Source organism: Hylobates moloch, unplaced genomic scaffold, assembly GCF_009828535.3.
Source record: "Hylobates moloch isolate HMO894 unplaced genomic scaffold, HMol_V3 SCAFFOLD_18, whole genome shotgun sequence".
Taxonomy (NCBI): domain Eukaryota; kingdom Metazoa; phylum Chordata; class Mammalia; order Primates; family Hylobatidae; genus Hylobates; species Hylobates moloch.
In genome coordinates, this window is record NW_026652293.1 from 9,965,384 (window position 1) to 9,981,530 (window position 16,147).

The following is a 16,147-nucleotide window of genomic DNA, read 5'->3' on the forward strand; positions in this document are numbered from 1 at the left end:
AGAAACCGTAAAGTATTCATACAACAGAATGTCATCTAGTAATGAGAAGGAATAAACCATTGCTATACTCAATGCCACAGATGTGAAATGAAAGAAGCCAGACACAAGAGTGCATACTATATGATTCCGTTTATGAAAAGACCAAAACAGTCAAAACTTCTCCATGGTAGAGTAGTTGGGATGGTGATCAGCTTTGGGGATGTGGTTAGTAACAAGGGGATGAAGGGGAAGATAGATTACTGCTAATACTCTATTTCTTGAACTAGGTGCTGATCAAATAAGTATAATCACTCTATGAAAATTCTTCAAGTTGTAAGATTACGATTTTGCACTTTTCTAGATACATTTTAATAGTTCAAAAAAGGGGAAAAAAAGACATGAGAAGTACTCCCAATAAGTAACTAACCTCCAATGAACTGCATTATGTCGAATCTCTAATCATCATAAACAGCCTATGGTTTAAAATTCCAGGAAAAAACACCAGCATTGAAATTTAAGAATATGGAGAAGAGAGACAGAGAAACAATGACCATTACAAAAAGATGCTTAAATGTATCAAAAATGGCAAAGGTCAAAATCTACTATATTGAGAGACTGACAAAATTCAATTATACACTGTTTTCAGGGATGTGGAAGAATCAGGCAGTCTCAAACACATAATGGAAATGTAAATTTGCTCCACATCTCTGAAAGGTGATTTGGCAAAATCAGTTTTTTAAAAGTATGTTCTAAGTTTATGTCATATGCATAATTACCTATTAATATTTTTAAAAGTATAATATTTTTAAAGTATTAATTAATTAATATTATTAATATTTTTAAAAAGTATAATTTTTTTAAAAGTATAGGCTACTGTGGGCACACTGCCTATAGAGTAGCCCTGCTCCATAAGGAGTGGTAAAAATAAAGTAAAAATAAAAGTACAGCAAATATCGTTACTTTCAAAGAACTAGACAGAATGTATTAGTCCTCTGTCACACCCGAAAGGTAGATGTAATGGCTACCACTGTTTTTTAGACAGGAATAACAATTATTCAATTCTTCCTTTCTCAAGGCAGAACCTAATGCCAATCTTCCTTGTTCCTACGCCTGCCTTTGCTTAAATTTTACATCTTTCCTGTAAGCAATTTTCAAATTACTGAATGACTTCTGTAACAGTATCTTCTATACACAGAAGTCACATGACATTTATTTGATCTGTTTAATACATTTACTAGATTCTGTTTCTAATTGAAAAGTAATACATGTGCAATGAAGACAACTTGGAAAATGGAAATACATGCCAATTATGCTATTACTCAAAGAGAATCACTTATTTTGGTATGAATTCTTTTTACTTGTAAAAAAAATCACAAGTGACTATGTGCATACTAAAAAGAAAGGTATTCCATGTAATTCTGTACATGTTTCCTTAGTAATATCCTCCACATGCCAGGTGTGGTGGCTCACGACTATAATCTCAACACTTTGGGAGGCCAAGGTGGGTTGGTCACCTGAAGTCAGGAGCCTGACCAACATGGTGAAACCCCGTCTCTACTAAAAAATACAAAAATTAGCTGGGCATGGTGGAGGGTGCCTGTAGTCCCAGCTATGCAGGAGGCTGAGACAGGAGAATCGCTTGAACCTGGGAGGTGGAGGTTTCAGTGAGCCAAGATGGAGCCACTGCACTCCAGCCTGGGCAACAAAGTGAGACTCCGTCTCAAAAAAAAAAAAACAAAAAACAAAAACAAAAAAACATCCTCCACAGTAATATTTCTCCTACATAATTATGTCTTCACATTTTTAACAGTAATACAGCACATGATCCAAAGATAAAACAGTTGATTCTCATTATTTGCAGTAGTTATGTTCTATAAAGTCACTAGGAACACTGAATTAGTAAATACTAAACCATTTTTCCTAAGGGAAATAGAGTTGGGTTCCTGTGAGCCTCTGGTCACATTTTCATCAACTAATCAATACATAACTTTGTTTTGGGTGCATTTAATATTGTTCATTCATTAATATGAAACGCAAGACAAATAGCACTATAACGCACACTTGAACAAAGCTTATATAACATCTATTTTCTTTTTTTTTTTTTTTTTGAGATGGAGGCTCGCTCTGTCGCCCAGGTTGGAGTGCAGTGGCACAATCTCGGCTCACTGAAACCTCCACCTCCCAGGTTCAAGCAATTCTCCTGCCTTAGCCTCCCGAGTAGCTGGGATTATAGGCACGTGCCACCATGCCCGGCTAACTTTTTTGTATTTTTAGTAGAGACGGTTTCACCATGTTGTCCAGGCTGGTCTCGAACTCCTGAGATGATCTGCCTGCCTCGGCCTCCCAAAGTGCTGGGATTATAGGCGTGAGCCACCACGTCCGGCCTAACAATCTATTTTCTCTATAAGACACATCACAGCTTTCTTCTACTCAGCAACACTACAAAGCACTTCAGCAATAGGCCTAGGAGCCATTTTAAGCAGCACCACCACCAACCAAAAGCCATGGAACCAAACAAATCATGAAAAGGACACTTGTTTACAGTATCAGAAGAAGGCAGAGCTCTGTTCCACCTCACCTGGAAATATGACTCAATTTCTGAACCAATGTGACACATGTCAGATGACTCAAACTTTTTGCTGCTCTAAACATGTCTACGAATGACCAAGTACTGATTTGGGGGTTATAAATTTTAGCAAGTAAGCAAATTTGCAAATACGGAACCAATAAATAATGAAAATGAATCGCACACAGAAGGGGTACACGGTAAAAAGACTCCTTCTCATCCCTGTCACCTTCTCATAGCCACTGTTGTTAAGTTTCACCTTTATACTTCCAGAGATTTTTAAAATTCATATGCAAGTGAAAAACAAATATAAATTATTTTCCCTCTTTTTTTATTTTTTTATTTTGAGATGGGAGTCTCACTGTGTAGCCCAGGCTGGAGTACAGTGGTGTAATCTCAGCTCACTGCAATCTCCACCTCCCGGGTTCAAGAGATTCTCCTGCCTCAACCTCCTGAGTAGCTGGGACTACAGGGCTGCGTCACCACGCCTGGCTAATTTTTGTAATTTGAGTAGAGACGGGGTTTCACTGTGTTGGCCAGGTGGTCTCAAACTCCTGACCTCAGGTGATCCAGCTGCCTCAGCCTCCCAAAGTGCTGGGATTACAGGCACGAGCCAAGGCGCCCAGCTTCCCTCTCCTTTTTTAACCCATCTTGCTCTTCACCTTAGGTTTTTCACTTGACAATATATCCTGATTATTTCCATATCAGTAAATTAGTCTCCCCTTTAAAATTTTTTGTTAACAGCTACCTGGCACTCCACAGTTTGAATGCAGCAAAACTTTATTTTAAATGAAGAATAGTTAGGTTATTTCCAGTATCTTACTATTACAAATTGCTACAATAAGTAATTCTGCACACATCTTATTTTGCAGGTAAATACCTATGTGTAAAAAGTATAAGCATTTAGTTCTTTCAGGCAATACAGCCAATAAGCCTCAGTGCAGAAAAGAGTTAACATAGCAGCTCTGAGACTACTATCCTTAGAAACGCCTGCTTGCAAGGCTTGCTCTTGGCTAGCATCTGGGACCTTGGCTTTTAGATGCTCCAAGTTAACTGGTAAGTGGGGGAGGGAGAAGGCTCAGTATGCCTAGACTGTTTGTACAAACAATATGGTTAATGCTGAACATCTGCCTTCCTTCTGGGAGTCTGGAATTTGGGTACCTGTTTGGTAAAGAGTGCCTATATGGCTAGCACCAATGAAAATCCTGGATGCTGAGTCTCTAATGGATTTCCCTGGGCAGGAACACCACACATGCATTGCTGCATTTTCATGACTGGGAGAAGAGTGTGCTCTCTGTCACCCCTAAAGGGAGTGGGCATAAAAAAACAGGCACACGGATTCTTCCAGATTCCTCCAGTGTCTTTTTCTCTTATGATCTGACAGTGTGTCTTTACTCTATGGCTGTAATAAATCTCAACTCTGAATACATCCTAGAGAATCTCTAAATGAAGAGATGCTCCTGGAGACACTGACATACCCTCCATAGGAGCTGTGCCAGTATACACTCCACTAACAATGTTACAACATGACTTTTCATGTTATAACATAAAATATAAAAGCTGCAGAGTACTCCTTTATCAATTTATTTGATATCTGCTGCTATTTGCAAGATAGGTAGCTTAGAATGTAGTTAAGAGACAAGAAATATGAAACCAGACTGGAGTAGCTGACCCCAGGCATATGAACTGCATATTTAGTCTCTAACAATTCAGTCCAAAGTCATTAGATGGGGTTGAGGAAGACAGGCATTCAGATGGGAGAAGGGAAGGACATGGTGGCCCAGAGCAGGGTATTGGAGTCTGACTGAGAATATGAAGGTATCCACATGACCACGCGGAACTGGCATAGGGTGTTGGAACCCACGGAGGGTTGGAGGGTTAAGAGGACATGTGCATGAAAGGGTACCCTGACAAGTGTTGAGCCTGAGCAGGGTTAGCACTGTCTCTGTGAAGAAGAGATCCCAATGTAGGATGAAGAATATATACTTATGTAGGGTCAGTCTAGAATAGCATCAAAGACCAAGTGGGGTGAGGAAGGCAGGGTATTCCCAAGGGAACCTGGTAGAGAGTTGGAGTATGTGCACAGGGTCAGGACAGCATCTCACATGGGAGGGCCGCTCAGCACAAAGTATCACAGCCTAAGGGTGAGAAAACAGTATCCATTATAGGGATCAGGTTGGGGGTCAAAAGTAGGATGTTGGGGTCCAAGTAGGGTGAAAAAGAGGTCCCTACGGTGAAGCAAGCAGGGAGGCTTAGCACAGGGTACTAGAGTTGAAACATGGTGAGAAAGGTGTCCTTGGGGAGAAGCTTTGTGTGTCATGTCAGAGCCTGAGAGGAATGGAAAGGCTGTGACACAATATTGGTTTTTATACCAGGAGACTGATCAAATAAATAAAAATATTATGAACAATGAAAACCAAGTTTCTCACTTCCGGAGAAGAGTTACAGGTATGGAAAAGGAGAAGCCTAGACTAAGTCCTGTAGCATTGATGAACTGGAAGCATCTATATGAACTCATAATTTTTAATACTATGTATCTATTAAATACATAGGGCCAGGCACGGTGGCTCACGCCTGTAATCCCAGGACTTTGGGAGGCCAAGGCGGGCGGATCACGAGGTCAGCAGATCGAGACCATCCTGGCTAACACGGTGAAACCCCATCTCTACTAAAAGTACAAAAAATTAGCTGGGCATGGTGGCGGGCACCTGTAATCCCAGCTACTCGGGAGGCTGAAACAGGAGAATGGTGTGAACCCAGGAGGCGGAGCTTGCAGTGAGCCGAGATTGTGTCACTGCACTCCAGCCTGGGTGACACAGCAAGACTCCGTCTCAAAAGAAAAAAAAAAAAAAAAAACCATAATGATGTAAATGTCTGTTAAGTGTATACATTTATATACTCCTTAGCTCTGTCCACTGAGGACCTGAAAGTGATGACACTCTAGGAGCAGCCCAAATCTTAACTTCTATATACTATTCTTCACTAAAAGAAACAAGGCCACCTTGGATAAATGGCCGAATCCAGGGCTGAAGTAGGAAAAGTACAGAATGAGCCTGGAAAATCTTGTCAGGCCAAAAAGCAGAGATGCTCAAAGAATGATGGAAACATCAAAAGGACACAAAAATCAGTTTGAAAGGCTCCTACTGGCCAAATCTGGGTCAATCTGAGCATAAAAGTAATGATAGTAACAGAGTATGACACACTGATTAAAATAGAAAACCACATGTATCAGTCCATTTTCACATTGCTATAAAGAACTACCTGAGACTGGGTAATTTATTTAAAAAAAAGAAAAAAGGTTTAACTAACTCACAGTTGTACATGGCTGCGGAGGCCTCAGGAAACTTATAATTATGGCAGGAGGTGAAGAGGACGCAAGACACAAACAAGTCTTACATGGCAGAAAGAGAGTGCAAGCAAAGGGAGTCCCATACTTTTAAACCATCATATCTCATGCGAACGCACTCACTATCATGAGAATATCGTGGGGGAAACTGCCCCCATGATCCAATCACCTCCCATCAGGTCCCTCCCTTAACACATGGGGATTACAATAGAGGTGAGATTCAGGTGAGGATACAGAGCCAAACCGTATCACCACAAGTTTGCATTAATTCACATAAATAACGGGGAAAAAGTTGAAGTCTGATGAGAAATGGGTTAAAGGGTCTAAAAGTACCTCTCCACAAAATATTTATTAATTACAAAAAGAAAGCCTTTATAATGAAGCAATTCGGCAGATACCATCTTAATCAAGTGATCAAAGTTAACATCATCAGTAATGAGAAAATTAAAACTGTGTGCCACGGGATGATATGCAACAAAAATACCATTCGCCAGGCATGGCTCACACCTGTAATCTCAGCACTTCGGGAGGCTGAGGCAGGTGGATAACTTGAGGCCAACAATATGAGACCAGCCTGGCCAACATCGCGAAACCCCTTGTCTACTAAAAAACACAAAAAATTAGACGGGTGTGGTGATGCATGCCCGTTGTCCCAGCTACTCGAGAGGCTGAGGCACAAAATCACATGAACTCAGGAGGCAGAGGTCGCAGTGAGCTGAGATCACACCACTGCACTCCAGCCTGGGTAACAGAGTGCGACTCTTGTCTCTCTCTCTCTCTCTCTCTCTCTCTATATATATATATATATAATTTGTGATATTCCTGCTAAACATATATAATCTTAATTTAGTAATGAGGGGGAATACAAACAAACCCAAATTGAAGAACATTCTTAAAAACAATTTCCCTATAGCTACCATAAGTGTTAAGGGCAATGAATCGCAAGGCAGGACTGAGCAACTGCTCTCAACAGAAGGAGACAAAACGAGTCGTGACAACTATGTGCAACACTTGAATTTGGACTTGTTTTTTTTTTTTTCTTGAGATGGAGTCTCGCCCTGTCACCCAGACCAGAGTGGAGTGGCGCAATCTCGGCTCAACGCAACCTCTGCCTCCCAGGTTCAAGCAATTCTCCTGCTTCAGCCTCCTGAATAGCTGGGATTACAGGCGCGTGCCACCACACCCAGCTAATTTTTGTATTTTTAGTAGAGATAGGCTTTCACCATGTTGGTCAGGCTGGTCTCGAACTCCTGATCTCGTGATTCACCCATCTCGGCCTAGTAAAGTGCTGGGATTACAGGCATGAGCAACTGTGTCCAGCCTGGACTTGCTCTTTCTAAAATACAAGGTATTAAAATAAAACTGGCAAAATTTGAGTGAGATCAAAGGATTAAATGACAGTAATATATCAATGTTAATCTTTTTAAAAAAATTGTTGGAGTCGGCCAGGCGCTGTGGCTCATGCCTACAATCCCAGCACTTTGGGAGGCCGAGGCAAGTGGATCACCAGAGGTCAGGAGCTCGAGACCAGCCTGACCAGCATGGCAAAACCCCATCTCTACTAAAAATACAGAATTAGCTGGGCATGGTGGTGCATGCCTGTAATTCCAGCTACTCGGGAAGCTGAGGCAGGAGAACTGCTTGAACTAGGGAGGTGGAGGTTACACTAAGCTGAGACCGTGCTATTGCACTCCAGCCTGGGCAACAAGAGCAAAACTCTGTCTCAAAAAAAAAAAAAAGAAAAAAAAAAAATTGGAGTCAGCTGGGCACGGTGGCTCACGCATGTAATCCCAGCACTTTGGGAGGCCAAAGTGGGTAAATCACCTGAAGTCAGGAGTTCGAGCCCAGCCTGGCCTACATGGTAAAACTCCGTCTCTACTAAAAATACAAAAATTAGCCAGCTATGGTGGCAGGCGCCTGTAATCCCAGCTACTCAAGAGGCTGAGGCAGGAGAATTGCTTGAACCTGGGAGGCGGAGGTTACAGTGAGCAGAGATTGCACCACTGCACTCCAGCCTGGGCGACAGAGTGAGACTCCATTTCAAAAAAAAAAAAAAAAAAAAAAAAAAAGAAAAAAAAATTGCATAGAGGAAAGTTGTGTATATATACACACACATATACATATGTATATATACAAGTGTATGTGTGTGTGTGTGTGTGTGTGTGTGTGTATATATATATATATTTTTTTTTTTTTGAGACGGAGTGTTGCTCTGTCACCAGGCTGGAGTGCAGTGGTGCGATATCAGCTCACTGCAACCTCCAACTCCCTGGTTCAAGCGATTTTCCTGCCTCAGCCTCCCAAGTAGCTGGAGTTACAGGCACATGCCACCACACCCAGCTAATTTTTTGTATTTTTAGTAGAGATGGGGTTTCACCACGTTGGCTAGGATGGTCTCGATCTCCTGACCTCACGATCTACCCGCCTTGGCCTCCCAAAGTGCTGGAACTACAGGCGTGAGCCACCGCACTCAGCCTTAATATATTTTTTAAAAGTCACTTTTGAGGCCGGGCACGGTGGCTTACGCTTGTAATCCCAGCACTTTGGGAGGCCGAGGCGGGCGGATCACGAGGTCAGGAGATCGAGACCACAGTGAAACCCCGTCTCTACTAAAAATACAAAAAAATTAGCCGGGCGTGGTGGTGGGCGCCTGTAGTCCCAGCTACTCGGAGAGGCTGAGGCAGGAGAATGGCGTGAACCCGGGAGGCGGAGCTTGCAGTGAGCAGAGATCGCGCCACTGCACTCCAGCCTGGGCGACAGAGCAAGACTCCGTCTCAAAAAAAAAAAAAAGTCACTTTTGTCCCTATATTTTTTATTGGCCCACCAGGTCTCCAGACTACTTATTATGATAAGGGAAATAAAAAACTTACATCAATCTCCATGTGCCGAAACCTGCACACCTGTCGAAAACAGCGCCCTTCTTGCCATAATGTGCAAACAGTTTCATTTCCTAGTGCAGCTTCACAGTGACGGAATGGGCAGCTGTCGCCCTGTAAACAAATAGAGAACACTCTATTTGTAGCATTGAAATACATCCTAGGTAAAATATCCATAACAATAGCTCCTGGAATTTAGACAAGCACAAATGAGTAAGAAAGGATTGGTAAGGTAGAAAACAATGGACATGGAATGACAGGAACAAACTGAGAGCAACACATTTATTATTTCCTATAACCTATTTCTTGACAGTACCCTTCGTTTAATCTGGCATGAGTGACACAAGCTGAGAAAAGGAGTTGAAAAAGACAAGTAGGAGTGCTAGGTCCTCTTTAAAAATGTATTTTACAGTTCATCTTCAAAACTGACATCTCGACTTGTGTAACTCTAGCTTTTGATGGAATATCAGAAAGTAAATAGAATTTAAATATAATTAACATATATACAATATAACTGTGCTTCACTGCATACTTTATGCAACGGTAATATCTGAAATAAAACGCTACTGTTGTGCAAACTGCTATAGGTAAGATAAAATTATCACAGCTTTGCTCAAAACTCATCGTTTAAAACATAGTATCACCGGGCGTGGTGGCTCACGCCTATAATTCCAGCACTTTGGAAGGCCGAGGCGGGCAGATCACGAGGTCAGGAGTTCAAGACAAGCCTGGCCAACACAGTGAAACCCTGTCTCTACTAAAAATACAATTAGCTGGGTGTGGTGGCAGGCGCCAGAAATCCCAGCTACTTGGAAGGCTGAGGCTGGAGAATGGCTTGAACCTGGGAGGCGGAGGTTGCAGTGAGCCGAGATCATGCCACTGCACTCCAGCCTGGGTGACAGAACTAGACTCCGTCTGAAAAAATCAAGATGACTGAAGAACAAATTTTTGTTAACACATACGTTTATAGAATTAGTCATAAAATCACAGAAAGCAGTAAGTATACGTAAATAAGAGCTGCAAAAGAATCAAGGAGAAAAACAGAAGTTTTGACAAAGATTAAGCCAAAAAACTGCAAAAGCATATTTAGAATGATGGCTCTATATTCTTAGTACTCGGCAGGAAATCTGGGAGAAGAAAGAAGTCAAATTCAACCCATGACAGTTTCTGGAAGTACAACACAATTCACTCACTCATTTAATATGAAGTATATAAAATCAAAGTTAGTAAGGCTTAGGTCAAAGTGCCCCCATTTCCAAAGGCAACCTGAACAAATTAATTTTGAACTACATGCCACATGCCTTTTCACTTTTGTAGAAGATGGGAAAATTAGTTATATATAAAATGAAGGGGAAAACACACTGAATTATTCTAAATACATTATCGTTTAAAAAACTGACAGCCAATAATAAACAGTTGGGCAAAAAATATATATATAATAAAAACAACTTAAAATGTTGGGAAAATCTTATCCAATTCTATTAAGCAAATTGTAGAAAGAACTGATTTAAAGATGTCAGTTCTTACTTTGGTACATGTAGAATAGAAAAAAAAATAGCAGTCTTCTCCTTGATTAGGCATGCTGGGTAGATTCTTAGATCAGAAGTGGCTTCTTGAAACAAGCCACTGCTTCCTCAAAGCAAGGACCAGGCTCCAAGTCCTCGTGAAATGGGTTTAATCTTCCAAATGACAACTGGATCACAGAAATTGTCTTTAAACCGTAATCCTAAAATGAGGAGAAAATGAATTAAAATATTTCAGGTAAATTCTTCCTCCTTCAAATCACCGTGGCTAATGAGATCATATTGTTAGAATCAAATTTTATTAATACAACCTTGCTTATACAGAGCCTTGTAAACACACTGATTGTGAACACTGTTCATTCCCATCTACAATGTAAAATTTTGGCTAGAAAGGCCATGCCCTTCTTTTATATTCTCTATGATGCTTGTTACACGGTTACAGCATTGTAAATAAGCATTGTTAACTAAAGATCTACATTTTATTTTTAATTCTTTTTAGAGACAGTGTCTCACTCTGTTGCCCAGGCTGGAGTGCAATGATGTGATCACAGCTCACTGCAACACTGAACTCCTGGGCTCAAGGGATTCTCCCACCTCAGCCTTCCCCAAGTATCCAGGACTACAGACACATGCCACTATGCCCAGCTAATTTTTTAAAAAAAGTTTTTGTAAAGACAGGATCTTGCTATGTTGTTCAGTCTGGTCTTGAACTCCTGCCTCAAGCAATCCTCCTCCCTTGGCCTCCCAAAATGCTGGGATTACAGGTGTGAGCCATCCCGCCCAGCCTGATCCACATTATACATATATGTATGTATATATGTATGTATATATGTATTTTTGCCCACTGATTTGAAAGTCTCAAAAGACTACATACATTTTAGATTATTAATGGGACTTAGGTTACTAACACAAAATACTTGCTAACAAAATATGACAAAGTAGAATGTTTCATCTAAATGAAAAAGTTCAAATATTTTCACAAGCATTTTTACTTCAAAAGTATATAATCATAACTAGGTGAGAAAACCCTGTTTAGCTAGAATAACTGATGAAACAATTATTTCTGAAAACATCTATGGATCTAGCTTACATTAATGAAGATGACTAGAGCTGTACACCAATTACAAACAAGACGCAAAAGTAGTCTTCGGGGCTTTCCATGATAGTGATTCCACAAAATAGCAAATATTTTCTCCCCTAGTCCATGGCATACCCTGATCTCCACACTAAAACGTCCAAGCAAGCTTCTACAAAAGCATATAACAAGAGCACATATGAGAATATGGAAAGGGTTTCCACAAACGTACATACCAAGATCAGGTTTCAGAAAAGTGATCTACAACTTGAAATCAATTAAGTCAAATTCAGTCATATCTCCCACTAATACTTCCTAATGCAAGAATGGTATGCCATGATGCAAAGTCACCTTGATGTTAACAACCTGGATTAAGAGTAAGAGTCTGACACTAAACATGGGTACTAAACACGTACCCAAATGTTTAAAGTTCACATACCCTTCGACAAACAATTCCATTTCTAGGATTTATTATAATACATAAAAGTATTAAAGGTAACAATGCACAAGAAATGTTATCACAATCTTGTTTTAATAATGAAATAGGCCGGGTGCAGTGGCTCATACCTATAATCCCAGCACTCTGGGAGGCCGAGGTGGGCAGATCACTTGAGTCCAGGAGTTCAAGTCCAGCCTGGACAACATGGCAAAACCCCATCTCTTAAAAAAAAAAAATAGCTGGGTGTGGTGGCACACACCTGTGATCCCAGCTACAGGGGGAGCTGAGGCACAAGAATCACTTGAACCCAGGAGGCAGAGGTTGCAGTGAGCTGAGATTGTGCCACTACACTCCAGCTTGGGCAACAGCGAGACACTGTCTCAAAAAAAAGAAAAAAAAAAAAAAGGAAAGGAAAAAATAATGAAATAACATCTAGAAATCTAACTGTTCAAAAATTGGAGACTATTTTTAAAAATTATGATATATGGCCAGGCACGGTGGCTCACGCCTGTAATCCCAGAACTTTGGGAGGTGGAAGCTGGTGGATCACTTGAGGTCAGGAGTTTGAGAACAGCCTGGACAACATGGCGAAACCCCATCTCTACTAAAAATACAAAAATTAGCCATGTGTGGTAGCACACACCTGTAGTCCCAGCTACTCAGGAGCCTGAGGCAGGGAAACTTCTTGAACCGGGAGGTGGAGGTTGCAGTGAGCCGAGATCACGCACTGCACTCCAGCCTGGACAACAGAGTGAGACTCTATCTCAAAAATAAACAAATAATGATTAAAAAAAATTACGGTATATTAATGTAATGTGACAATATACAGCCATTAGAGTTTCATACCAGAAAGTGAATGCTGCTGTAAAAAACCAAAAACAAAAAAATCTAAATATATGTAAGTAGCTTTGTTATTGGGTCATAGGTGGAGGCTGGAAGACTTTTGAGGTACTTGATAGAAAAGGCCTAGAAGAAACTGCTGCTAAAGCATATGAACATTAAAGGTACTTAAGGTACTTATGGTGAGGTTTCAATCAGAAATGAGGATCATGTTACTGGAAACTGGAGGAAAGGTTATTCTTTTTTTTTTTTTTTGAGATGGAGTCTTGCTCTGTCACCCAGGCTGGACTGCAATGTGCCATCTTGGCTCACTGCAACCTCTGCCTCGCAGGTTCAAGCGATTCTCCCACCTCAGTCTCCCAACTAGCTGGAATTACAGGCTTGCACCACCACGTATGGCTAATTTTTGTTATTTTTAGTAGAGACAGGGTTTCACCATGTTGGCCAGGCTGGTCTCGAACTTCTGACCTCAGGTGATCCACCCACCTCGGCCTCCCAAAGTGCTGGCATTACAGGTGTGAGCCAGCACCCGGCTGGAAAGGTTATTCTTGTTAAAAAGTGGCAGAGAACTTAGAATTGTGTTCTGTTGGGCAGAAGGCAGAACCTGGAAGCAATGAACTTGGGTTTTAGCTGAGGAGATTTCTAAGCAAAGTGTGGAAGGAACAGCCTGGGCTTTTACTACTGCTCACAGTGAAATGCAAGGAGACAGATATCTTGAGGCAAGAACTATCAAGCAAAAAGGAATAAAGAATCTGAACTTGAAAATTTAGAAAATTCTCACTCTATCCATATTGCAAAAAAAAAAAAAAAAAAAAAAGGCTCACGCCTGTAATCCCAGCACTTTGGGAGGCCAAGGCGGGCGGATCACGAGGTCAGGAGATCGAGACCATCCTGGCTAACACGGTGAAACTCCGTCTCTACTAAATATACAAAAAAATTAGCCGGGCGTGGTGGTGGGCGCCTGTAGTCCCAGCTACTCGGGAGGCTGAGGCAGGAGAATGGCGTGAACCTGGGAGGTGGAGCTTGCAGTGAGCCGAGATTGTGCCACTGAACTCCAGCCTGGGAGACAGCGAGACTCCGTCTCAAAAAAAAAAAAAACAAAAAAAAAAACACAACAACAAAACAAGAATGTATGCTCTGTAGAGAAAAGGGTATGGGTGGGCAAGTTTGTTGGAGATTAGGTGTGTGACTAGATTCAGGCAACCATCTTAGCAAAAAATGTTGCCAGCTTAAAATGAAAGAGACAGACATGTACAGAGGGAACGTGATGAGAAGACACACAAGGAGAAGATGACCATGTGGCTGGAGGGATGCATCTACAAACCAAGGAATGCCAAGGATTGCCAACAAACACCAGAAGCCAGAATGGGTAAGGAAGGATCATTCCTCTACAGGCTTCAGAGGGAGAATGGCCCTGCTGAAAACATTTTAGACATCTCACCTTCAGAATTGTGAGACAACAAACTTCTGTAGCTACCCAGTTTGTGATACTTTGTTATGGAAGTCCTAGGAACTAACACAGATTACAAGCATAGTCAAATCACCTTTGACAAAGGAGCAAAGGATAGTCTTTTCAACATATGTTACTGGAACAAATGGATATCCACATATAAAAAATAATTTTAGACACAGACTTTATACTTTTCACAAAAAATAACATGGATAACAAATATAAAAGAAAACCAATAAATTGGTTTTCAATAAAAACCATTAAAATTTAGCCAGGCATGGTGGCGAATGCCTGTAATTCCAGCTACTCAGGAGGCTGAGGCAAGAGAATTGCTTGAACCCAGGAGGCGGAGGTTGCAGTGAACTGAGATCACACAACTGCACTCCAGCCTGGGCAACAAGAGCGAAACTCCATCTGAAAACAAAAAACAAACAAACAAACAAAAACCGTTAAATTGGAGTTCATTAAAATTAAAAAGGTCTGCTCTGCGAAAGCGCTGTTAAAAAGCTTTAAGAAAGAAAGAATGAAAAAGCCACAGGCTGGGAGAAAATATTTGCAAAACATAACTGATAAGGTCTGATATACAACTCTTGAAACTCAAAAATAAGAAAACAACCCCCCAATTCAAAAAGGCAAAAGACCTGAACAGGTCCCTCACCAAAGAAGGTATACAGATGGAAAATAAGCATTTGAAATCTTGCCCAACATCATGCATCATTAGGGATTACAAATTCCTTTTCTAATGGCTAAAATCCATTCGGGCACAGTGGCTCACACTTGGAATCCCAGCACTTTGGAATGCCGAGGCAGGTGGGTCATCTGAGGTCAGGAGTCTAAGACAAGCTTGGCAAACATGGTGAGACCCCGTCTCTACTAAAAATACAAAAATTAGCTGGCTGTGGTAGCACACACCTGTAATCCCAGCTACTCAGGAGGCAGAAACAGAAGAATCGTTTGAATCTAGGAGGCAGAGGCTGCAGTGAGCCAAGATCATGCCACTATACTCCAGCCTAGGCAACAGAGTGAGACTCTGTCTCAAAAAAAAAAAAAAAATTTAGAATGGCTAAAATCCAAAATACTGAAAGCACTAAATGCTGGTGAGGATGGAAGGATGGGAAGCAACAAGACCGAAGTCTGAAAAAATACAAAACATGGAATAGTATGCAACCAATAAAAAGGAACAAAATCATGTCCTTTGCAGGGACATGAATGGAGCCAGAGGCTATTATCCTTAGCAAACCAACGCAGAAACAGGAAACCAAATACAGCATGTTCTCACTTATAAGTGGGAGCTAAATGCTGAGAACACTTGGACACATAGAGGGGAACAACAAACACTGGAGCCTATCAGAAGGTAGAAGGTGGGAGGAGGGAAAGGATCAGGAAAAATAACTAATGGATACTAGGCTTAATACCTGGGTGATGAAATAATCTGTACAACAAACCCCCACGACACACATTTACCTGTGTAACAAACCTGCACATCCTGCACATGTACCCCTGAATTTAAAATGAAAGTTAAGGCCCAGTGTGGTGGCTCATACTTGTAATCCCAGCACTTTGGGAGGCCGAGGTGGGTGGATCACTTGAGGTCAGTAGTTCAAGACCAGCCTGGCCAACACGGTGAAACCTCGTCTCTACAAAAAAATATAAAAATTAGCCAGGCATGGTGGCACACATCTGTAGTCCCAGCTACTCAGGAGGCTGAGGTGGGAGAATCACTTGAACACAGGAGATGGAGGTTGCAGTGAACCAAGATCACACCACTGCACTACAGCCTGAGTGACAGTGAGACCTGTCTGAAAAAAAAAAAAAAGAAAAAGAAAAAGCTATCTGAATACTTTTCAGACATATATGCAACAAAGAAAAAAGTTTAATAATAAAAAAAGTTATTTGAGGTCAGGAATTCAAGACCAGCCTGGCCAACATGGCGAAACCTCATCTCTACTGAAAATACAAAAAATTAGCCAGGCGTGGGAGCCGGCACCTGTAGTCCCAGCTACTCAGGAGGCTAAGGCACAAGAATCGCTTGAATCCAGGGGGCAGAGGTTGC

General features: G+C 41.3%; 1 protein-coding gene across 1 annotated transcript in view; it reads right to left on the minus strand.

The window, feature by feature from the left end:
* Positions 1 to 10,439, minus strand: part of ZC3H11A (zinc finger CCCH-type containing 11A) — a 36,632-nt gene extending 26,193 nt beyond the window's left edge. Inside the window, exons 1-2 of the mRNA XM_032137570.2 lie at positions 10,295 to 10,439; positions 8,762 to 8,881 (exon numbers count right to left, since the gene is read on the minus strand). Of these exons, the coding sequence (XP_031993461.1) occupies positions 8,762 to 8,881; positions 10,295 to 10,348 (174 nt within the window). The 5' untranslated portion in view covers positions 10,349 to 10,439. The remainder of the gene's footprint in view (positions 1 to 8,761; positions 8,882 to 10,294) is intronic.
* Between the last annotated feature and the right edge of the window lie 5,708 nt (positions 10,440 to 16,147).